Source organism: Thunnus thynnus, chromosome 9 (assembly GCF_963924715.1).
Source record: "Thunnus thynnus chromosome 9, fThuThy2.1, whole genome shotgun sequence".
Taxonomy (NCBI): domain Eukaryota; kingdom Metazoa; phylum Chordata; class Actinopteri; order Scombriformes; family Scombridae; genus Thunnus; species Thunnus thynnus.
Window position 1 is genome coordinate 21907149 of NC_089525.1, and position 25959 is coordinate 21933107.

The 25959-nt window shown below is 38.7% G+C and overlaps 1 protein-coding gene across 2 annotated transcripts in view; it reads right to left on the minus strand.

Moving 5' to 3' along the window:
* The window catches only part of tnmd (tenomodulin), a 63692-nt gene extending 40738 nt beyond the window's left edge, over positions 1-22954 (minus strand). Inside the window, exons 1-2 of one of the 2 annotated variants that reach the window (XM_067599720.1) lie at positions 22402-22954; positions 19463-19597 (exon numbers count right to left, since the gene is read on the minus strand). In XM_067599720.1, coding sequence (XP_067455821.1) covers positions 19463-19597; positions 22402-22626 — 360 coding nt within the window. In that variant the 5' untranslated portion in view covers positions 22627-22954. The remainder of the gene's footprint in view (positions 1-19462; positions 19598-22401) is intronic. The other variant, XM_067599721.1, reaches the window with a different exon arrangement.
* Between the last annotated feature and the right edge of the window lie 3005 nt (positions 22955-25959).

Sequence of the window (25959 nt, forward strand, 5' to 3'; positions counted from 1 at the left end):
CCTAAAATCACAAATGTTTGCTGTCACATTTCTATTTGTCTGATTAAACAAAGATAACATCTTAATCAGTGAGCTTTAGAAGTGCTGGTAGGTATATTTTTGAACTCTGCCTCCAAATTAGCAACACGAAGATATCAGAGTGGCATCAATTGTTTTAACTGTTCATTTTAACTCTTGGAAAGGAAGTTAACAAGCATATTTTCCCAAATGTAAATATTTGAAGAGAACAGCATTAACATCAGTTGTTTCAGCAGAAGCCAATAACAATACGTTCAAGTGACAGAAATCTCTAGTGACCGTAGGAGTTATGATTCTCGTCTGTTGGGAGGAGTGATGTTGTTACAGAGCAGCTAGTCTGCAGAGGGAGGAAGTCGGAGTTGTTTGATGAGTAAACAAAATGTCAGACTTTAACACTGGAGACTTGTGTTCACTTGCCATTTCTTACTTTCAATGTTTCTTTTAACCATCATCATCCCCTAACCTTAACCAAGTTGTTTTTGTTTAATTTTATTTGGAGCACTTGTAGAGACTTACTGTGTTGTGCTTCTTGTTGATTCAGTGTGAAACCAGAGGTTCGGTAAAGAGTTTTTCTGCACAGCCTTTCAAAAGCTAAAACTAGCAAAGAGGAAATAATAGCCTACTTAAAAAAAACAAAAAAACAAAAACCAGTTACCAAATAAAAAGGCTCTTCCAGGAGAACCTTTTTTTGTCAGGAATAATGGAGCATGGACTTATCTGAGGGTTTGTGGAATATATGGAGCACATTTGTGCAGTAACTCAAGTGGAATTTTGGCAGAACTCACAAACTATCATACTTCTGCTGTTTTATTTTCATTGCGGAAATCCATTGATCGCGGAGCCTCTGAATCTTGAACGCAGCCTACCTCTCTCTTCTGTCAACCTACTCATAGCTGAAAGGGGTGTAATGACCCACTTTTTCTTTGTCCCCCAGCGACTCTGCTGCTTACCACGTTTGACCACCTTGCTGTGGTCGACTACAGTCTGCAGCTGCTGTTAATTTACAGGAGCACTGTGCACCCCCTTTTTCAGGTCTGAAGCATATATATGACTAATCACACCAGTCATTTTAAACAACTTGAGCTCTCTCTGGCAATAAATCACCTTGATACGTGCTACTGTGCCGATAATAGAGCTGCTTTCAGGAGGGAGAAGGGTAGGGGGAACTTTGGGAGCTATTCAATACTTTTTGGTCAACACACTATTGTGAAACAAACTCGGACTGGGACATATTGTTGTTAGATGAGTAGTTTGTTTCTGTGATCTCAACAAAAATCAAAGTGGAAACAACAAAGGGTTGTATTTTCTTTATACAACAGCCTGGGGAATATGATGTTTCCCTGGACTTTTTGCTTAAAAAGTACATATTTTCCTTCCTTTTTATCTTTTTTTTCAGTTATAACGTTCACAAAATTTACACAATGTGTGCTCTATAAATATGCCATAGAGGTTTTCCAAGTCAAAATTACCGTGTTTCTTCAAGCTAATGTGACACCAACCCTATCCAGGCTTAAAATGAAATATTGTTCACGTACATTTTCCCAGTGTTTGATCCGCGTTCAATGTTTCTCAAAAGTTTTAGCCAACCCTAGATAAACTAGAAAGAGGAAATAGTGGCTTTCTTCTTCACCTCAATAACAGTGAGAAAAAAGGGCTTCCAAAATGGCCAGGAGTATACTTTTTTATCTTCACCTGCCAACTGTGAGACGGAACAGAGGAACTTCACAAGGCCTTTAAAGATGGTGTTAAACCACCTTTTCAGGACATGACAAATGATGTAACATCCCCCAAATTCCACAAGCCAACATGATATAGATATGTCTTCCAAGGTATCAACAACCAGCAAAAAATAGTAAAAAAGAAAATGAAGTTAAACAATAGAAAGACCTTGACTATGACTGCGTCGTGCCATTTCTCTTTCCTCCCTGTCATTGCACTGTTTCATGTTACATCTTCCCTTTGTGCTTTTCCCTGTCAAGTAACCACTGTGCCGAGCTGAAGAACAATCTGCTCCTTGTCAGGAGTGCTGAATGAATCCTGTTGCTTATTGTTGAGGTGAACATGTTATTTGAATACGACCAATCTCCTGTAATAAAAGGGCCGTTGTGGTTTATGAAATATTCATCAAAGGTATCCCCTAGAGACTCGGATGCATTCAGAGGCATATCTCAGTATCTGAAACAGACTTCAACAGACAAAAGATTGCAAGCAGTGACTGCAAGCTTCGGAACTATGAGGCAGACAGTCACAAGGGGAGTGACCTCTATAGTGGATATGTCTCCTTGTCGCTCTGCTGGTTTTCAGCCATTCCACCTCCTAATAAATCAACACGAGCACACTCTGGGATCCAGCAGCTAAGTGGCATTTAAGAAACAGCTTGTGAGAGCTGTAAGGCTGCAATTTGGATCATTTAGACACAAGGCAATAATTTGGCCAGATGAACGGCATTAACAGCAACTGGAAAGTTTCTAAGCTGCTAAAGCCACTAAAAAAAAGAATCCAAGTAGCATTTTGTTAAAAGTCAATGAGGACTGAACTTCTTGTAGTTCCGAAGGGCAAAAATGCTTTCCATTTGTGCAGGTTCACTCAATATTTGGGATGTGACACGCTTAAACTCACTGGCAATTTACCAACAGATGACAATACATAGTCGCGGTGCTATTTATCAGTAGTGTTTATAGTACATTTCTCTGCGTGCCAACTTATGCATAAAAAATATGCGTTGAAAGCAATAAAACCCTCTGTACATTCAGCTTACTGCAAAAAATGCCAAGATACTGTGTCTTCTACAAATACCTATAACAGCAGCCTCTGTAGACATCCATGGTTTAGTCAGGATGATCAAGGTTGGAACTGCTACAAGAGTGCGACCACCTCTCTTCTTTTATGATCACAACACAGTTTATACTCCCAGAACAGCAAATCCCCCTACCATTACTTCATCTGCGCCTTGTAACATATAGAACAAGCCAACTATGTCCATAACAAGGTAGACTGTTAGAACAATTCCTAACAGAACTGCGGGGAGATATACAGGCTCATAATTGCTCAAACATTGTTTACACCATGCGTCTGCCTTGAAGACACAATAAAAGGGGGGGAGTGATAGTCCTATGCAGAGACACTGGGCTATCACACTGGGACTATGGGTACTGACAAGAAGCTCTTCGTCTGTTGCCATGGCCCCTGTGTGGGTTGCATGTCAACGCTGCTCTGCCCTTCTTTTTAATAACACTGAAAAATACTTTGAAGACCCACTGGGGGAACACAACACATTATACCCCCAATGGTCTGGGTCTGTGATTTTATAGCTTAACATTGTCTCTTGCTATAAAAAATAAAAATAAAATAAATAAAAAAACCCCTCATCATTTGATTCAGTTTTTCAGCATAATTTACCATCAAGCCTACATGGTCCATCATGGTCATCCACTGATGAAAGGCATGCAAATTAAACCTTTTGAGAGAGCAAATTAATGCTTTTCAGAGTTTTTGCCACTGGTTAGGAGTAGAAATTTAAGAGAGCCGGTTCAGCTAACAGGGAACGACCAATGTGATATATATTTTTTTCTCAGGGCGAAGCAAACAATCAGTTTTTCTCTCAGTGTTATGTGCAGTAAAAAGGTAGCTTAAGTATAAAAATTAAATGCTCCTCCTTCCTCCCATACACTTCCATGAAAAACTACTGTTAATGCTTTATTTCACAGGTACATTTTACATCCCAGAATGTCTTTTACAGTAATTCAGAGCTGAGGTTGATTCCAGGAACTCTACTCAGTGTGTGAGAGCCGTGCTGTGAAACATACCATATTGTATTTTTAAACGGGAAGCTTCTACAGATGATTTACTGACCTGATTGCTTTCGCCACAACAAAGCTTGGATTTGATTTCACCACAGGAAAAAAAAAAACATTTTGAAGTCTGAATAATACGATATGAGATGTTTAGTTAATTTGCGCTCCAAAGCAATTGAAAACAAATTAAGCAAAGTGCTGAATAACTGTAAAGATTATATGATTATTATTTTGCTATTAAAATATAATGCTGTCACATGAATTCAAAGTGCACTGAAGTGTTGTTTTGCTGCACAAAAACTGTAAAAACGGTTAAAGACACTGCATACTGTACTGTGCACTGACAGTTTTAATGATTGGACTGTAACACTCTTGAAGCTCACAGGAGATCACATGGGTAATTTAGGGCAAAGATCAGGTGAGACTAGATGAAAACAGGTGAATATACACTGGGGAGGAGGAAGTGAATTACCATCAGGAGCAGGTCTACACAACAGACAGGACATTCTTTCCACGTTCATTACCACCTTCAGCTCTGCACCTTGAGTTATAAATTTGTGGAACTTGCTTTATATAATTAATGCAGCAATAAATATAAGACATAAAATGTGTTTTTTTTGTAACCTTATTAAAAGGTGTTTTAATGATTGCCAGTGATTAATGTGATGCCATTTTAGAGGTGTAAACTCGTAAAGTCATATAGCATAACTTAAGTGTTAGGATGTTCAAACTCCAGTCCCGATAGACAGTCTGTTCCTCAGCAGGAATGAATTTTGATATTAATGTGTACTGTATGACAGCATTGTTGTTAATTAAACCCTGCAACATTTCACCCAGGCTATTATTTGTTCCTGCCAGACAGCTAATGAGCCCCACATTATCTCAGCGAGAGACAAAAGCCCAGAGGACCTGCTGTACTTTAAGGAGTCTGAGACCCCTTGTGCAACTGGTTAGAAGAAAACTGTGTTTCCAGAATTACGCGCCTCTGCTCACACCGTGGGACCAACCATCATCATCCTCCTGTATTAAACATGAATAAGGCCTTCTGTTTCATCCGTCCATGTTCTAGCTGCTCATGCAGGTCAGTGGGTCAGTCCTCTTGCCACCATGAATACCAGAAAAAGGATCTTGACAAGCTTTATCACAATGAGCTGACAAAGTGAGGTACATTTTCTGGGCAAATGAGACACAGCAGCCGAGCAGCAGCTGTCATCCATCATACTCCTGGTGATAAGTGCTGGATAACTACACATCCAGTGTGGGGGGAAAAAATAGTGAATAGTTCAGAGCATTAAGATGCTTCAAAATGTAACGCAATTCAAACCTGCAATAACTTATTTTTTGGCCACTTGGGGGCAGCAGAAAGATCTTATAAACAAAACACTGACATTATCACCTTTTAATTTGATATGGTGAACATTTACACATCCAGCAGTTACAGAGCAACATTATATATAATATTATTGGAACTGTGTTTCTGTCCATTCGGAGAATGTACTTTAAGTCCAAAATGTTATCTCTTGTTTTGGTCTGTTTTTGGGAAATATCTGGCTCTTTAGCTGCTAAATGCTCCACTGTATTTACCAGGTATTAGCTAACTGTGTCTGTTTGCTGGTTGGTGCTGAGCAGGTAGTGTACGGTGGATTTTCAGAGCTTTTTCTCTAAAAAAAAAAAAAGCTACCTACAACACTATGAGAGCAGTGAGAGTTAACCAAAGAAGTAAAGCTGCAGCCGTACAGCTTAACAATGAGCTGAAATTCATGCTGAAAATCCTTAAACAGCACCAGGAGATACACACTCTTTAACATCCTCTAGGGGGCAGGATTGAACATTTTCACCCAATCAAGTTATCATTTATCAAAAGTTTTATCTGATATTAGTATCTAGGTCACATGAGTTGGTTCAGGTTATCTGTCATTGTCCAGTCAGCCTGATCAGAAATGTTCATGGCCGCCAGTGGTGCAGGACATGCTTACCGGGATGGTAAGTAATTATATATTAATCATAGTTATTTTCAATAAAACAACAATATAAATTCATAACACTAATTATGACTAATGTCTTAATATGCTGATGAAGAAAAATGGTCTAAAGGTGTTCATGGTGCTATCAGCAACTTTTGAATTGTATGTATCCCATGAGATAAGTTGCCAGATTAGGGGTAGAAAGTTGGTCAATGTGTAGTATTCAAAATTTAGTTTCACACTAGAAAACATGTTAATATTACATGCAAAAACAGCAGAAACAGGCATGTACATTATGACAGTACACCCATTTATATATATAGTTGGAGTGTGATTAGAATGCCAGTGATTTCAGCTTATTGGGATGACTGGGAGCCTAGCTGGAACCACCTGCGGGCAATATTCGTTTGCAGCAGTGGAAGTAGTCAAAGCATGCAAGAAGTAAGGTGACTCATTGGGCCAAAAGTTCATCTTGGTGCTATGAGGATGTTGGCAGGGTGTTGGTAGTTGTGTCTGGTATTTTGCTAACCTCAGTTGTTTTTGGTTGTTCAGTTGGGACACTGGGACACCAACGTTTTGGTCTCAAGAACATAGCATTGAGCTTCAGTATTTTGGGGAAAAGAGACAGGCAGAGGCCAGTTTACCTGTGCCCAGATGTTCGAGCGCTTGAAGTCAATCAATGGCTTGAATCGGTTAAGGTGGTTGTTCAATTGTATGTGTCTTGTCTTTTTTAGAATCAGTTGACAAATGGAATCGGTAGAACTGAAGATTGTGGTCGGCCTATACTATGATAGAAATGATAAAATCAGTTTAAAAACTAATATGTGTGATGTTAATGACCAGGGAAAACAAGAATGTATCACTTCTCTTCATCAAATAAAACGTTAAATGTTTACCATTATGACCATTTTTATACCTTAATAGGGCAACGTATCCTGGGAGATACAACTCATAAAATCCAGGATATTTAAAAAATATGTGTGGAAATGTTTTACTTAGGTGAAAATTAGATTTTTAGTAACATTAAATTATTTTTTACAACTCATTTTCTACTCCTGCCTGTTTAAGGATTAAAGATAACAGGAGCTGCAGAGTTGGGTGATAATTCTCTGTAAGTTCATCACTATGTGTGAAACCTCTCATGTTACACACTGTCATTTGATAAATTGTTATTATAAAAATGTCAATAGCTGCTTCAAATTTTTTTTGGCTCTTATAGGCAACTGAATCATCAACAATCAAGACAACACACTGTGTGTCAAACACAGAGACAGAGCGAAGAGGAACAAGTTGAACTGACCACATGGACATACAGTATATAAGGAGGTTGTTCAATACTGCTAACTGCCATGTAACATTAGTATTACTGATATTGTAGTGCACTGGTTCCCTAACATTGTCTGTCATGCCTCCCTTTGCAAAGATTTAACACCCCCTTCACATGTAAATTGATTTTTTTTAACAGCCAGTAAAATTGCATAAATTAACATGATCAAGAACATGAACTGTTTCTCATTAGTTTGAGTTGTGCAAATGAAAAATGCAAGTTAAATTTAGCCAAAGTTTTTATACACAAAGCACACATGGTCTTCCTGCTGCACTGGCAGTGGGCGAAATACACTTCTTCATCCTTTGGATTTGACTGATGTGTTTGCTTAATGAGCTTCATCAGTTCTTCACTGTCACAAAATATGTCAATCTTGTTCTTTAAATGCTGTTTTTACTCTCTGACATGCTAACCTGACTCTTATTAGCATTCTCTTCATCAGAGCACACTAGTTTTTTTCATTGTTTACATATGAATCAGATTCATAGAGCTCTTTCACAGAAAACATTTTGACTTGTTGTTGTAGGAAAAGCACAGGTGGAACCAGTAACATTAACGATGGATTTGTTTCAGCAGTTATTGCAATGCAATTAATGTTGTTATTATTTACACCTATGTTTTATAGGTCAAAATGTCTGCTGTGAGAAAGCTTTATTCAACTGTAGTTTCACTTCACATTTTCCGTCTGATCATGTACCTCCTAATCTGTACCCTTTTGGATTTTTTGACCACTAGTAGTGCTATTGAACAATGTTTTGAAGAGCGGGTCACTTTTGTTTGTACCTTGTACTAATGTAGCGAGTGAGTGATGCGATCCACAGGGTACTTTTAATATAAAGGTTATATAAGTGTTAAAATGCTGTGATTCTCTCTTTTTTAACAGTTATATAAAAACAATTTAGAGCTTGAGGGGTCAAATCATCACATTTAAAATTGAAATGATACCAGTATTGAGTCACAGTAGGTCAGCCCTCAATATTCATTGGTATGTTAGATTGTCATTTTTGATTCTGTGGATTCATAACATCTGGAATAAATATCTCATTATTAATGAGGTTCATTACAGCTCTACAACCTCAGCTTACTTGGTTCATTTTCTGCGTAAACACGTGGAACTATCACTAGATGAAAGAGCTTCCTTAAAAAGTGTGTGTGTTTTTGCTGATTCCTCATGTTTACCTCACCAATCTAAAAAAAAGCCTAAACAAGCCTGGCAGGTTTAGATGCAATAGATGCATGTCATTAAAATGTCAACTTTTAGAGCTGCTACATGCTCACATTTTATCGCATTTTCAAAAAGTCTGATAAACTACTGTTATTTAACATGAAATGTTAGCACTGAGCACCAGACAGAGACATGCAGGGATGATTTAGATGGTGCTTCTCTCCACACATATTGAGTAAGGTGACTAAAGGGCAAAACTCCCAAAAAGTCAAGGCAACCTTTTAATTGCCGACAGATACATGGCAGAGCACACAGACACAATCGTTACTCCAAATTAAGATTTACTCATCTCTACAATCATGATCTATTAGAGTACATAGCAAGATAACATCACAATTCCTGAAATGCAGCCACAAATATGTTGAGAAAGGAAAGATAAACCCAGTATTTCCAGTTTGCTGTTCAGTTCTCTGCAGCCTGCTTCAGCACTGTGGCTGTGAATGCACATCGAGGCTATAAGCGGTGCAGCCTTACTGGGAGAGTGAAAGTGGATGTGAAAGCTCAATCACATTCTAAATTGTACAACAGAGCAGAGGAGTCTACTTGGCAGTCACACTGGAGAGACAGAGAGGAGAGAGAAACAGAGTCTGGAGAAAAAAAAAAAAAAAAAGGCAAGCATTTGTGTCTGTTTACCCACCGCACTGTACATACAACATGCTGCACACGAGCTGCTGGTGGATTGGCAAAATGAAGTATTGGCAATTAAGGTGCCGATCTTTCTTACACCCCGTATTATTCTAGCTTCTAAAAAGAAAATCACATACACACTAAAATGCTTTATGGCACAATAAATAACTCCCGGTGGGCTTGGCAGTGCTGTCACGCTCTCTGTAGCAGTCACCGTCCCAGAAGAAGGCAATGTGCCACAACCGCTATGAAGCCTTCCTACCTCAGGCACTCCACTGGCAACAATTTAAAACAACTCTCTTTTGTTTTTCCTGGTCTGCATCCCCTCCCTTCCCAGACTGTTCCCCTAGTAGAAGGCATAATGCATCATCTTAGGAGGGAGCCCGTAGCGGCCTAATTTAACAGCCAGGGAGAAACACCAGTGGACACTAGCTTGCTAATAAATGAATGAGCCTGACGTGTAAAATCAGAAAAGATTACAGACTGAGGGGCAAGCCTCCCAAAAGGTCCTGACAAACCAGCTGTTTAGATAAGCCCTGTTGTCTCTCTAGAATATTAATTCCTTCACACGAGACTGAATAAACAAACAGGGTGTAAGGAGAAGTTAGCACTGTCTTGTTTTATTCTGAGAGATAAACTAAGAAAAAAAAGATCATATCATGATTCTATCTTTTGTCTCCCACCCCTGTTGCATGTTGACATCTGGACACTAAGGGGACTGTTGGGTATATACAGCCTACGAGCAATAAATAAACAAAGGGGTGCCCAGCCTTGAGAAGCCATACACCTGTGACTAGTTGAAAAGCAGCAGGCACAGCAGTGTTCATTAGAGAAGCCGGTCCTGACAGTGAGGCCTTTAAGAGGCCATCAGGAGCGACAACTCAGCAGCTACCTTGGGACCAGAGAAGGAAAGGCATCAAGGTGAGCAATGCAATTTCGGCTTGAATAATGGAGCACTTTCCTCGGGTCTGACATTCATGTATTTCTCAGGCAGTTTTAGCCCATACGGCCCAACAGCACCTGTGAGCTATTCAAGGTTCCCGAGGAAAAACTGGTTTACAATGTCTACAGGTCCACAATTACTCTGTGCCTGGCTGCTGGTCTGCAGATAATCTAGCTCAAAGTAGTTCATGAATTAAAAATAGCACCAAATAAATCAAATCTAATGATATGACAATTTAGATTTTTTCTTTTTTTATGCACAACACTGCGCACATATACACACGACACACAGCAACATTTAGAAAGAAAGAAAAAAAAGATTTTTAAAAATAATTTTGTTTAGGCAAATTATTCTCACTTTTCTCTTGGATTCACCAGCCAGATTCCATTTTCACGGAGTTGCTGATGTAAACTGGTAATAACAGAGGATTAATTTACAAGGAGGCAAAATCCCCTAGTGAGACTTGTGGCCCAGAACAATAATGAGCACATAGTAAACAGAAATTTGCCGTAAGCCAAAAGAGAATGCAAGCACCTAATCTACACACTGAAACACACAATGCACACTGATGCGTATACAATCACATGTGCACAAGCACAACCACGCCCTCAGACACACACACACACGCACACGCACACACACACACACACACACACACACACATGCACACACACACACACACACACACAAACCCAAACTGGCAAAGTAATGATGGCAAAGTATCTTCCCCAGGCCTCTGTAACAACATATGTTTGCAGGTAATTAAAAGAGGATCCCGAGCGGTTATCATGTCATACTGAAATACAACGCACAGAGCAAATTACCTTTCTGTGGTTATTTATACAAAGCTGGGTGCATGAGGTCGCATTGCTTTGGTGAACTGCAAGAACAGAGGGGAAATGTTAGTGGCTTTAGTCGTGCTGTGGTTTTGACTTTTAATTAGAGTGCGGAGGAGAAAATGGTATGTAATATGTATAGTATGAAATGTGTGTGTGATTGTTTTACTTGAGCAATAGTTTCAAGTAATTGTCTTTAATGCAAGTACAGAAGTAAAACTATTGAGCACGAAACAAATGTAGCCAAGCAGCAGAGAATCAGTAAATCAAGTGTGCAAGAATCAATTTTTCATAGCAGAACAAATTTTATACAAATTTTGCTCATTATCTTTAAAGCTGTGGATTCTTGGTTTTGTCAGTTTTTGTTTGAATCCTTTGCACTGAAAAGCTCCATCTGAGAGCAGAGTTTACCCCATTGGATTAAACCTGGAAGTGAAGAGTCATTCTGTTCAGTACCACCTTCCAAGTAAAGTTAGACTACCTCCCAGTGTGCTACACCACTTTGTTTGTTTGACTTAGACTTAAACTGTGAAAAAAAGTGAGTCTAACAGCTAGATTGCACCTCTCACATTCTCAGGTGCTCAGAATCTGTAAAAACAGCTGGAGTGAACAGTAAGATCTCAGATTTCATACAGAGAAGGCACCAGATCAGGAATTTTCTATAAAAACTTGTTTTTCAGTCATGAAATTGAGTGTTCATGCACACTTTCAAATATTTACTTTTACAATCATTAAAACTGTAATATGTTTTGGGCTCACTCTGTGGTTTGGTTATTAATACACTGTTGGTTATTGATTATTAATAAAGCCATCAAATGTTTACTTGCAAAAACACTCAGCTTTCTGAACCGACTATCATCAAATCATATTTGTCCTATACTGAGGCAGACATTGATGATATGCTAACATATAGTATTTGTCTTAAACTTGCAATAAATGATCTTTTGGCGCAATAAGCTATTGATACAACATAGACATACTATCACCTAGACCTGTAGCAGAGCTCACGGTTCTCTCCGGTTACAAAGGTGCTCGATCTACCTGACTGAACATACATTTTTGTTGTTTAGTTGAATATTTTGAATAAAGTTTGCTGTGTGTCTTGATTGTAGCAAAAAATAAAAGTCTGTTCCTGCGTTCTGATTCACATACTTCTACTTTTTACTTTTAGTACGTACTGCAGCTGCCCTTACAAAGTATGTGCTGTTGCATACAGTATGCATACAACTGTGACATACTACTTCATCATAACATTGTACCTTGGCCCTCTTGCTCATACATCCATCGCAGTCCGTAGCGCAAAATTTGAATATTGTTGACAAAATGGGTTGGTGCTTGAATGTGCTGTTATCTGTTATTGCAGCTTCCGTCACTGCACTGTCAATGTGCTATCATCTGTCTGTGCTCTCTGGTTGGTACTAGATTGGATGGGCCAGAGGGGCTATTTGCGAATCTCTTGTGTGATTTGTATGCTAACCTTAACCCTAATCTTAAACCTAACTCTAACCTTAACCAATTTTTGACCTGTGACAGAGTGTCACAGCCTGCCTGACAGCCTGTTGTGATGTTTAAGCGACCACTGTTGTGAAGCATTGCACTTGACTTGTTTTTTTTAGAAAAAAAAAAAGAAAAAAAGAAAAGCAGCACAGGAGCAGGAGCGAGAGCAGGTAAGTTACTGCTACTTCATTTCTGTGAAAGACTAGAGCATGGACTTCAAAAACGTGAGTCAAATACAACCTCTCTTTGTGTCTGTCTGTATCTTTGTCTCTTCTCTTTGATTTCTTTCCTAAATGAATGTCCTGCTGTGGCTCTCTGTGTGCAACATTATTTAACTCTTTGCGGTGTTGTTGTTGATGGTTTGTAGCTTTTATTTTGTGCTATTTGCTGTTTGTCTGGATGTTGAAGCTGTTGTGGTAGTGCTGCTGTCTTTGGAGCCCGCCAAGGCTTTGAATAAGTTGTTTGCTGCTTGTTAAATCACCTGTTGCAGCTGCTTGTCTGTGATTCGTGTTTGTTTGGGGCCTGTGCAGAAGGTCTGCTGGTTGGCCCTGAAAATGTCTTCATTCACCACTTGTTTTCAAGCTGCACTGTATAATTTTTAGTAACTAACTATAGTATTGTACACATTGAGGGATGTTTTTTGAATGTCAAGCATATAAATGCGGGTGTGTAAGTTATGTATTTGATACATGCTTTGATATTTGTGGATGTGAAAATAAGGTTTTAGATCTGTTAATGTAGAGTTCAATCATGTATCAGAGATGAAGCTTTTTTGATCTGTAGCTAATATATTTTTGTTTGCTAAGTAAAAAAGAGAATTGTGTAATCATAGCTTACTTATGATATGTACATTGCACACCCGGTTGGAGTGATTTTCTGGATGAGTTAGTTACTGTTTCCCTCCTAACGACCAACTCTGCCAAATTATGTATGTGTGTCTGCAAGCACATCGGATCTTTCAGACATATTTCTAACAAGTGAGTGTTGTTCCATCACGTCTTGCTATGGGATGAAACTTCAGCTCTGCATAAACAGAAAAATAACATTCATTTACATTTTAAGCACAGTTAAATATAGTATCCACACAATCTGGGGACATTTCTATTACTTTTGTGACAAATATGCATGTCTTTGGAGTTAAAGCTATGTTGAACATACAGTAAGCAGTTTGTCCTGTGCGTACTGTAACATGCATCTATTGGTAAATACTGTATTACGATGTGCAAAATATAGTTTATTTCACTAAAATCCTGCAGCTATATTTCTGCGACTTCTCTCTTATTTTTCATTCAATTCTGCTGAAGTCTGGAAGCATTGGAAATTACACATCTCAGCTCAGTGGATGTTTCTTATTGTTTTAAGCCTTGAAGATGTACTGATACATGTATGTCATACTAATGTGCTTTTTGTATAAATTGTGCTTTTTGATGGTAGAAGTACTTTTTGAAATGGGACCTGCTGGTGCAGCCTATTATGTTCTTGAGAGAGAGAGGGATTGTGAATGTAATTATAGCTTATAAATGAAGCTAAACTTTGTTAATCTCACACTTTGCTATATTGTTGGATGCATGATGCTTACATAATTTGTGTAAGTGGCATGCTGTCAATTTGTTTTTGTTATGTAGTGGCATTGTACAAATAGCTTATAGGCTTATCCTAAAAAAATGGTTGTGTGGATACCAGCAAACAGCACCAGCGGGGGCACTGTGGCCTGTAGTATTGTCATTGATTCCACCTCCTTAGTACTGCCTTAATTGGGCCCCTGCAAGTCGATTTGGCTGCCAGGAATTTTAAAGCTAGCAGCCTGTGTATCTGCGAATGCGTCATGTTGTCGCCCATTGTCAAGTTAACGATCAAAGTGATGTGTTTTTTTAATCTAGCTAGGAGGTAAAATGGAGAGAAAGTACAAATCGAGTGCATTAAGATGCAAGAAGCGAGAGACTAAGAAAAGTTTAATTGCATCCTGTTCTCCTCTTACATCTTACTTCTCGTCTTGCTTGTCCTTTCAACACAACCGCTACATTGATGGAACAGACAATCAAGCTAACGTTACTGCTAGCACTACTAGCTTGACAGTGGCTAATGGAAAGAGACATCAATTGAACAAATGAGACAAAAATCTTACACTTGTTCGTTTATTTATTGAGGAAAATGATCCAATGTTACATATTTGTGCGTGCAAAAATGTTTGTAAAACATGAACCTCTAGGATTATCAGTTCATTTGAAGAGGAAATTAGAGTCAGGTGGCTCAATCAATAGGATGACAATCAAGTGTGAGTCTGGGAGGCCCTGCCTTATTTGAAGAAGAGAAATCTAGGTCTTCTCTATCAAAGTCTGAGCTTCACAACACAGGTTTGTGGAAGTGTGTCATGGCTCAAACAAAGGAGATTTCTGATGACCTTAGAAGAAGAGTTGCTGATACTCACCAGGCTGGAAAGGGTTACAAAACCATTTCTAAAGAGTTTGGACTCCACCGGTCGACTGTCAGGCAGATTGTGTACAAATGGAGGACATTAAAACACCATTGATATCCTCCCCAGGAGTGGTCGAACAACAAAGATCACACCAAGAGCAGATGTATAATAGTCTGGGAGGTCTCAAGGGACCCCAGGGTAACTAAACTAAAGGCCTCTCTTGCAGTGCCTACAGTCAATGTTCATGAGTTCACCATCAGGAGAACATTGAACATCAATGGTATGCATGGCAGAGTTGCAAGGAAAAACCCACTTCTCTCCAAAAAGAACATTGCTGCTGTTTATGATTTGCTCAAGACCAAGTGGATAAGCCAAAAGGCTGTTGGAAAAATGCTCTGTGGATGGATTAGACCAAAATCGAACTTGAATGAGAAGTGTTATGTTTGGCAATGAGCAAACACTGCATTCCAGCATAAGAACTAGGAATGTGCAAAGAGCCCAGTATTTGTATTTGTATCTGTATTTGTTGAGGCAGCAAAATTATTCGTATTTGTATTTGCATTCGAATAAAAGTGGAAAGAGGCTTAAAAATCCTGTTTTTTGTTTTTATTACAAATTACAATATTATTATTATTACATTGTTTTTTCTTTTGGAAAACAAATAATTTTTAAAATATTTGTATGAAGGAAATATTCGTAAAAAAAAACACTATTTGTGCTTTGCCGAATAACGTACTTGTATTCAGGCACACCTCTAATATGAACCTTATCCCATCTGGGAAACATGGTGGTGGCATTATCATGGTTTGGACCTGCTTTGCTGCCTCTGGATCAGGATGGCTTGCAATCATTGATGGAGCTATGAATTCTGTGTTGTACCAGCAAATTCTACAGGAAACTGTCAAGGTCTGTCTCTGAACTGAAGCTCAACAGAAAGTGGGTCATGCAGTAAGACAACGACCCTAAACATACAAGTCGCTTTACCAAAGAATGGTTAGAGCAGAAGGATGTTAATGTTTTGGAATAGCCGAGTCAAAGTCCTGACCTTAATCCTATAGACGTGCTGTGAAGGACCTGAAGCAGGCAGTTCATGCAAAGAAGCCCACCATACTTCCCCGAGTTGAGACTTTTCTGTAAGGAAGAAGGGGCCAAAATTCCTCCAAACTGATGTGCAGGCCTGATAAACATTTACTGTAAACGTTTGGTTGAAGCTATTGCTGCAAAAGGGGGTCACATCAGTTCCTGAAAGCAAGGGTTCACATACTTATGTTATGTTATATGTAAGATTTGACAATTTTCCTCAATAAATAAATGACTAAGTTTAATGTTTTTGTCTCATTTGTTTAATTCGATTCCCTTTATCTAGTTTTAGGACTTGTGTAAAAATCTGATCACGTTTTAGGTCATATTTATGCAGAAATAGAGAAAATTCTAAAGGGTTCACAAGCTTTCAAGCGACACTGTATGTGTAAGTCACGTATCTACAGTATGATATGTGTATCGTTTCTTTTTGATGAGAACATAAATATGCTGTCTAGTTTTCTTATTGAATGTAATGTGGTTTGTTGTTATTATATATGTTTGTTGTATATGAAACACTCTAAATTTGTAAACTATTTTGATAAAATGATCGTCCTACTGTGTACCTTATTTCCTTATGATGTCCTGTCTGACTTGGCTTCTGACTACACCACTGATATTATTATTATTAAGTGCTTCGTTTCAGACTTAATTTAGCTAACCTTGATAAATGTGTGGGGTCACAAGATGATAAAGAGTATAAAACTGAAAAAAGAGCAATTTCTGTGAATTTTTCTCTTATTGCACTGCTCTTTTCTTAGGAGATAATGGACATTTTCACCTTTTCAGGGCTCAACAAAGTTACAAACATTCATAATTAGTCTTTATTAGCTTAAATTTTGGTTATGAAGAAATCAGGCAGATTAATCTGTTTAAGTCCATACTTACTGCACCTCAGCACCTGGCTGTGTTACTGCTTGTGGTATTGTAGACTGTCTGCTTTGTATTTGAATAGGCCTTGTACAGTCTTGTAGATTGCCCTGTCTATTTTATGTTTATGTTATTCCTGTGTAAGAAAGACGTGGCACTGAGACAGTGCACCTGGCCTGTCGTTGTCTATTGGATGTAGAGTGCTTTGTGCTGTCCTTGGTGCAGAAACATTTGAACACGACTGGCAACCTGTTTTCTTTTTTGTTCTTCAGAAAAAGCTTGTCTGACAAAGTGGCTTCACTGTATGTTTTCTTAGATATACATTAGGCTTGCTAGGCTCAATTAGTGACAATTTGTGATTATGGATAGGAAAGGAAAGGATACGATATATCAGCTATTTTACAGCTGTGAATTTTCAAATGACTTTACCAGAAGAGCCCCTCGAGAATACTCCGCCCCCTCTGTGCTGAGAGTCTAGCTCTGCCCCCGACCTAGACATAAAGCCATGCTATAAAGTTTTAATGGAAAACATGTTAGCAAACTTTAGCATTAATGTGAAGTCTTGTTTCTGTCCACCTGTGAATATAAGTCAAATATTTATCCTCCTTTAGGCTCTGTTTTTGTCTCCACTAACTCCCGAGGGAAGTATCCAACTCTTCTTTTCACCACCTAGTCACCAACTTTGTTTGTCAGCCTCTTGATGCTGAGTAGGTAGTGTACAGTGAGTTTATTATAGTTTTTTCACTGAAAACAGTTGCCGGCTGCGTCTGGAAATGACTATGGTGAAGAAACAGTGAAATTGTTGGCTACGAAACCAAAACAATGAGCTGAAAGATTCCATGAAGCTTCCTACAGCTGAGAGGAACTGTGGAGTCCGGTGATAATTATCCACGGGTTCATCATTACATGTCATTTGATCCATTGTTAATATGAAAATATTGATTAGTGAAGCTTTAAAGAGCATTCAAGTGAACTGTGGCAGTTGATGTGACTCCTCTGTCAGACACAGGAACCAACCATGCATGCTTGGACTCTCTGGTTCATCTTGCTTTGAACAGGTTTCCGAGTTAGCCTGGAGCTGGGGAGATAATGTTTTCACTCAGAGAACCATGATTACATATGCCTCTCTATTATTTTATAAGACAATATATATTACATATCTTTGAGAATTCTGACAGGAGAGAGTTGTTACCATCACCAGAATGCTCATCTTTGTACTTAAAATAAAAACAACCCCCCATACAACAGTTCCTTACGTAAAATACATCCCTTTGGCTTCAGATGTTGTGCTCTGTTACCCAGAATCTATACGTGTAGGTGCAAGATGTCACCCAGGATTAGCTTGTAAGTCAAGAAGTGTCCTGCTGCGTTGCACCTTATACCCTTGTTCACCAAACAAGGTGCTGGCTGCCACATTCATGCAGGAGAACTAATCCATCCAGTCGAATTTTTCTGTCCATCTGTCCACCAATCTACTGCATAAATCCATCTCTTCGCCTTCAGAATAGTCCCCACAGTGGTTTGCTGAGGATACATACCTGAGTTTTACTGTCGTGCTGTGTCTGAGGGAGCTTCCTTTCCATCTGACAGACAGGCGAGTCTCCTTTGAAGTGGCTCCATCTCGCACACGCATGTGGAGGCCAGAGAACAAGCCTTCCCCTCAAGACCCCATTAAAGCAAAACCCAGAGTCCGCAGGTTTGATATTCATCGCCTGGGCAACCTCTGCCATCAACACATTTTGTGCCACGTGAGAATGATCACAGCTTATTAAAGTGGAAATAATGACTGCTCTACCTCCGGCATGAAATATTTAACAAGGACAAAGGAGATGGCTCAAAGGTGATTCATATCTATGTTGAAGGGAGGGAACGTGGACAGTACCGTCTACACAGGAAGTGAAGATGAACCTTTGGTTAACCTGAGCTTAGAAGAGACTGTTGGCAATTGAAATATGTACCTTAATGGAAGCAGAAACTAGAGAAAAATGGCAGAGGAGGCTCTCTGAATTGATGTTTATTAGCCATAACAAAGATGTTGACATAACAGGGGTTATCCTGCACTGTACATGTCCCCTTGTTCACTTCATGGCATATTACAATTATTAAGAATTATATGTTGCAGGTTTGAAATATATGTGCTTATTTTTAACCATCATTTCATTTTAATCATTTCTCTCATTCTCAACAGCACTCACAACGTATAGAGCATCCAATTTCTGGATGTGAAATTATTGATGTACTTTTCCTTCTGACTTGGGTAAATTAGCTTTTTTGGCCCTTTGGGAAAATCAGGGGAAAGCAGCAGAGTGAAAATGTTCTCCATCAAGTGTGATTGAATTGGATTTTACAAGATGAATTGCCAGGACAAGAGTTTATCCCAATTACATTGCCAAGAGGTTTCAGTCCTACTGCAGCCACTCTGGTCAACAGCAATTAGGGTCAGCTTTGAGCTATCAGGATCTTCCATTGTGAGAAGATGTTTACAATGCGAAGAGAAAGTAGATAAATGCATGAGGATGACATTTGCAACCATATAAAAGCGGTTTGTGGCTTTGTCCAAGATTTCATGAAATTACAGATCTGACAGCCAAAACACGAGAAGAGGAAAACACAGCTGTCTTTTCCATAGCCCACACATCTTTTAATCTAGTGGAATACAATACAGACTGCACAGACTGCCTCTGGCTCTTTGTGTGGCCGTCCATTTTCCTTACTTGCGTATTTTCTCTTTGATGTAACCTGTATGATTTGCTGATAGGGAAACTCAGTCTGTCTTTCATCTGTTTTTCATCAAAACTACACTTACCACACAGGATGACAATAGGGCTGATGACTAGCAAACAATGAGGTGATATTTAGTCTTACCTTCCCCAGACTGGGGCTCCACAGATATCTTAGGCTGAAAACACAGAGAGCCAAAACGAGGAAGACCAGAGCCAGAACCAAAGCCACTCGCTGGTAGGTGTGGTACTTGGCCTTCTTTTCTTTTCCCACCTCAACCTGCAAACAGGATCAAAATGGTATATAGTATATAAACAAATGGCCCAAATATCATAACAATGTGCCTCACAATTTAACTGATAAATATTTTACATTTTAGGGATTATTTTGCTTTCTTTCTTTCTTTTATTTTAGATGAGAAGATCGATACCATTCTAATATCCATTCATTTCATCCATTCAGCAGAAACTGTAGGAAACATGTAGCCTGTCTCTGTTGAAAGACAACAAAATCCAAAGATAAAAAACTTAAAGTTGATTAACATGTAATTTCTCCTTTGTTTAATTCTTAAAGACACCAAGGTGTTAAAAAGACAATATGTGGTGTTAATTAGTAAGCTTTAAAAAATGCTGGTAGGTGGATCTCGTTACCTTTGGACAGAGCCAAGCTAGCTGTTTCACCATGTTTCCACTCTAAGGTTAGCTAACCAGGTGATAGCTGTATGTGCTTCATATGTAGCATGCAGACATGTAAGTGGTATCGAAATTCTCATCTAAATCATCAAGAAAGCAAATACATTTATTTCCCCAAATATTAAGCTATTCTTTTAATTGATCCTTTCCATGTTTAAATTTTCTCTTCTATTTTTTCAGTACTGCATTCAACCCAAAGAGACGCTATTGGACTTGGCCATTCTGCAGAATTTGTCCACTATTGAGGCTACAGATGACTAAATTATAACCATTTCCACGCCAAGCACAGGGAGTACTGCCACAAAGTGCCACAGAAAGGTTACGTTTATTAAACTTTTCTTCAAATTAAAACTCTTCCCACTGTAGTCAATTCCCCAAGCTTAAGGCCACAAATTAATAAAGACGAGCTTTTGTTTCAGCAGAGCTCCGGCAGGGACAAAAATGAAAGCTTCTCATTCACACTGGACCACTTTTGAAGGTCTCAGAGGCCAACAGAAAAGCAGATATGCAAAAAAAATGGAACCAACTTCAATTAGCAAAATTGGCAATGCTATCTTAGTGTCTTTTAAAAGGATGATAAAGCAGCTTTGGTTTTCAATTGTGGCTGAGGTTGTTGCAGTAGTTAACCTGCAGTAGATTGGACAGAGCTTTAACAAGCTTACCTCTTTATGTAATATGTAGGAATGTTTTAGTTTATTTTTAAATAAACATTGTGGGATTTTTGTGAACTTTTGACTTATATACTGTTATAACAATGACTCAAAATAGTTCTAAAACACACATTTTGTATTTCCTTTTTACTTATTTTAGAAATACAGTATGTAGGTGGCATGACTAACAGGAAAAAAAATATGATTCAGCAATAACGGCATACAGTTACACTGTGTGCTTGTTGAATATGAATTGAATGTGTGATTGGTACATTAGCCATACGACTTTGGGGAAGGACACAAGACACATTATTCAAGATAGGTTCCTAAAAAGTTAAACCATGCATTCGCCATTAATGCATTCTGCATTGTCACCATTCTTCATTTGACATATTGGAGACAGTGACCATAAAAATGTGAGGCACATCAAAGAGTTGTGCATCCCTCAGGGCATGATGAAAAACAGAGGGCTACAATCAGAGCACCAGAAATTCCTTACATTGTAAATTTTTCAGAGTGAAGGAAAAAAAAAAAAAAAAACGGTGGCTGAAATCCAGTGCTCTCCTGTGGCAGGTTGCATAAGCAGTGGAAACTTAACTGGAGGACAAACCTCTCTCTGCCTGTGCTTTGAATAGTGAATACTCAGAGGAAGAAGGTGGGATTGAGAGACAGACAGACAGACAGAAATAAAGGCAGGGATGGAGACAGAGTGAGCAGTCTGAGTGCTCAGCGCCAGCCAACTAGTGTTTAAAGGTTTAGGAGTTCAGAATCAGCCTGGCAATTCCTCTTGAGCTTTGTGAGGAAGAGCGCCTGGAGCCCCCTGCTGTTATCATGCAAAGAGAGAGCACTTCCTCAAGAAAACAACAGAAAAAAAACAGAAGTAGCCTACATAACCAGCAAGCAGAGGCAGTGATTTATCACACTTGGACACACTCATATGCTGTACAAATGCTTTTGAATTCCTATCAAAACTATCCTAAAAGTAAGAAGCCACAGGTGATTTCTTCATAACAACCCTCCATCCATCAGTTACAGTGTATTATGATAAGTATCTGCTGGAACACTTGCCATTTATTTGCCAGTGGAAGGTGATGGACAATCAAGTAGCTTTCTTTTGATAATAATTATATGCTGTCAAGGTACTTGCCCTTCTTGCTCTATTGTTCAGAAGTTCTGCAACAAGTGAAATATGAAAGGTGGAAGAAAAAGGATTTCAGAGCCAAAAATCCCCCCTCCTTCTCTCCTCAATAATAAAGTCTCAAATAAAGACAATGCTTGGTGTATATTTGAATGCGTCTTGCATGCGAGGAGCAAGGATATTCTAGATATAAAGCAAATACAGTGGTTCAGGTGAGACTGAGTATGAGATTGGAAATAAAGAAAGAAAGCCAAGTTGAAAAGCCAAAAGGAATTAGATGGAAATATTACTATTCTGAGAAAACTCAGCATGAGATCAAGCTGTACTCTTTTTGACTTCAATAAAGGCAGACTCCTGACATATTTTAGTTAAAGCTTACACTCATATATCACAGGATTTCTTTTCTTTTAAACCACTACCGCTGCCACCTGCACTTAATTTATTGAGCTGTAAATTTTAAGGGGTCACATTTTCTTGACACTGAGGCCTAAAATTCTACTTTGTATTTGTAAAAGAAATAAATTATAGAATTAATGTAAATTGTTTTGTGCAATTGGTATAAGAGCAATAAATCAAACCCCAAAAGAAAAAAAAAGCACTCACATCTTTCCACAGAATCTGTTGACTGCTGGATTGACTGCTAGCTTCCATGATGCAAGCCCACAGGAGGAATTGTTCCGACCTTCTTAGCTGGGGAAAAAACTGACGCTCTGCAAGGCAAAGAGTCCCAAGTCCCAGCTTCATTCCATTGGTGTAATTTGGGAGTGTGCTTGAAGGGGAGGGAAGTTTCAGATGGAGTGGAATTACTGAAACATTTGTGATACCCATTAAAAGCAAGGCAGATGTCTCCTGCCTGCATGCCTGCTCTCATTTCAAAGGTGGAAATCCACAAATGGATTCAGACTGAAAGACAAACCCTCTGTTGAATAAATCACATACTATACTTGGATAAAAATACTGGTTCACCACTTTTAAAAGATTCCTGCTTGGAGGACACAAAGTTTGCAAAAAAAAGTAAAAAAAAAAAAAAAATTATCTACATACTGCAAATACTGATCTTTTCAGTCATATTTTTTTAACTTCAAAAAGAGTTCAACTACCTTCTCTCTGCTTTTGTTCCCCAGTCATTCAGCCTGCACACTCAATAACAAACAGGTACAGTAAACAAGAGATGAGAAGACTGAATAGCAGCATAACGAAAGAACCAGCCTCATAAAATGAAAATAATTTGCACTTGTGCACAAACCGAACCAAAAAGGGAATGAAGCAAATACTGTGAAGCAATGAAGCAAATAATGAATGAAGGAATGAAGCAAATAGTGTAATATGAGGACAGAAGAGGTGTCTGTAGGTCATCTGGAGAGCTGCTGCCCATCACAAACTGCAATGAAATTGCATGATAATGCTGTTGTGTCTGTAATAAAAGCTACCCTCAAGGGGAAAGTAAAAGATATACCTAGAAGTTGATCATTAAAACTCAAATGTTCAAACTCAGTGATATGCGTTTTTCATTTTTTTATGTTTTGTGTCGTGCAAGTTGAGACTTAATTGTGGGAAACCTCTCAGTTTTTTTTCTGAATGCAATTAGAATTGAACCAGTTTTAGGGGCCCACGAGGGAGGGGTTAAATAACGAATGCAGTAACTGAAGCTCCTCAAATATTGGCACTCTAAGGTAGAACTCTATAAAACTCCTGGCAAGCTTAATAACACCAATTGATACCCAGTTATTTCTCTCATCTCATACAGTGCACAATACCAGTAATAGTTTGTGAAAATGTCAATGTGACTCAAGGAAGATGTAATTGCACCTGCAGTTTATTTTTCTTTTGGTCAGAACATAAATGGAACATAAATGGTTACATTTTAGTTTTCTTAGTTTGATAAAGCATGATTTGTAAACAGCAAAGTCCAAAATAGCTTTTTTTTAAAATGTTTTTAGTAACTTGTCATCCCATGTGTGAAGGCTTGTCTTAAGCAAACGGCAGCTGCCACGGTTTGAGGCTAAAGCCAATGTGGAAGTACCTTAAAGTGCAAAGCCACCAACGGCTGCTATTGGTGGGAAACTCTGAGAATCTCACAATTCAATTCGATCCTGATTCTTGGGTATCCGATTTGATTCAAAACTGATTATCAATTGAATGGATAAAAAAGGAGGCACAATTTTCAGTCTCTTGCTCCAGTATACTGTGCGCCAAACCATTCACTGGTGTCCTTAGTCAACTGAAATACAATATGAAACATAACTGGCAATTAAGATAAATGGTCTGCATCCTTTTTATTTTTAAAAAAGTTAACTAGCATTAATTCATTTATTAATTTGACAGCATCATACAGTCTCCCGCCTTTATGAGAATAACAAACTGAGCAGGAGGCAGAGTGCTCTGCTGTGTTGTTATTAACGTCATGTCTCCAGCACTGGAGAGCAGCCTCTCTGCACCATTAGCTTGAGGGAAAGCCCATTTAGATAAAAATAGGTAACATTACCCAAAGTATGCACTGCTTGGGGTTCCCAGTAAGCCAGCATTCACTTTGGTCTGAGGTAGCAGGGCGTGTTTCCGGACCATGAAAGGCAACACCCCACATTCCTTATTTGGAAGGTCCTGACTCCAAACGGAAACAATGGTGCCAACCGTCAGCAGCAACTCTGGGCTGCACCATTAGCTTAGGGGAAAGCCATTGCTCTCTAGAAACACTGAGTCAATTTTTTTCAATAAGTCATTATGGTCTCAATCTTTTAATTCAGACCCTCTAATAAGTTGGCTGGGGGTCATTTAGGAAATTATTGCTCTGTTAATAAGATTTGAAGACTTATAGTAGCTTTGATGTCTGCCGTGCGGGTGCTGATTAACAACTGTGATTGACAGTTTGCTCACCTGCTGCTCTCCCCAACTTTAGGACTCGCACTGAGTCGGACTATTGTTGCAATATTTCATCAAGTTTAATATGACTTGATAATGATGCCTGTCCTGTTAGCACAATTTAGATAAAAACAGGTAACATTACCCCAAGTGTGCACCGCTCGATGTTCCCAGTAAGCCAGCGTTCACTTTGGTCTGAGGTAGCGGGGCGTGTTTCCGGACCATGAAAGGCAACATCCCACATTCCTTATCTGGAAGGTCCTGACTCCAAACGGAAACAATGGTGCCAACTGTCAGCAGCAACTCTGGGATTCAAACCGGCTCCAATGCAAACCGATGGGTGATGTCACACCTCACTACGTCCATCTTTATATACAGCATGTGGTTTCAAGGCTCTGGTCATTTAGATTTAGACTATTCTGCACTCTGGTCTGTGATTCTTCTTCATCTGAACTAGATATAAGTAGAGTCAGACAGCAAAGACTGGGAAAGAGAGATTAATGATGACGACATAAGATGAAGGTCATGGCCAAGATTCAGAACCAGGATGTTATGCTGACACAGTACACCATGATGGCCTGCTGTTTTCTGTAAATTACCTTCACAGGTGTTAACGAAAGAACTAAAAGTGCACCAGCCAGGGCTGCATTTTTTCCTTGTTTCCTTTTCCTAGCTTTCCAAGAATGAGAGACTGCTGATTATCTAATGTGAACAACCAAATTCTTGTAAAACATAAAAACTTTGAGCTTTGTGTTGTTTCACATTGCAATCTCATTTCCAGCACTACAACACACATTTTCTGATGGTCTGTTACACTGTAAGTATATGTATCGTTATTTGGTGCCAACTTCCCACATAAATCTGCACTAAAAGAGGAGACATTACTGTACATTACCAAGTTCAAGGAAAATACTCCATTCGTGCCTGTTGTGGGAACACTAATTAAAACAATTCAAAACAGGAATCCAGATCATGCAACATGAATCATTCATTACTTCAGGATTACCTTACGATTACTCACCTTTTGTGTGCCCCTCAAGCGAAGTAAAGAATTATCAAACCAAATTATTAAGTAGCTTCTGAGTGTTTACTGGGAATCCCTAATTAGTTTATAAATGATAAATCAGAAACAGTAAGATTCTCAAAAAACATTTTTAATCATCATATTGTAAAAAAATGGAACATCAAAAAATGAAGGCAAACTTGATACACCACTTTATTTGAAGGGGCACAAACTTAGTAATATTTAAAGGACCAGTATGTAGAGTTTAGTGCCATCTAGCAGAACAGACTTGGCAGAAA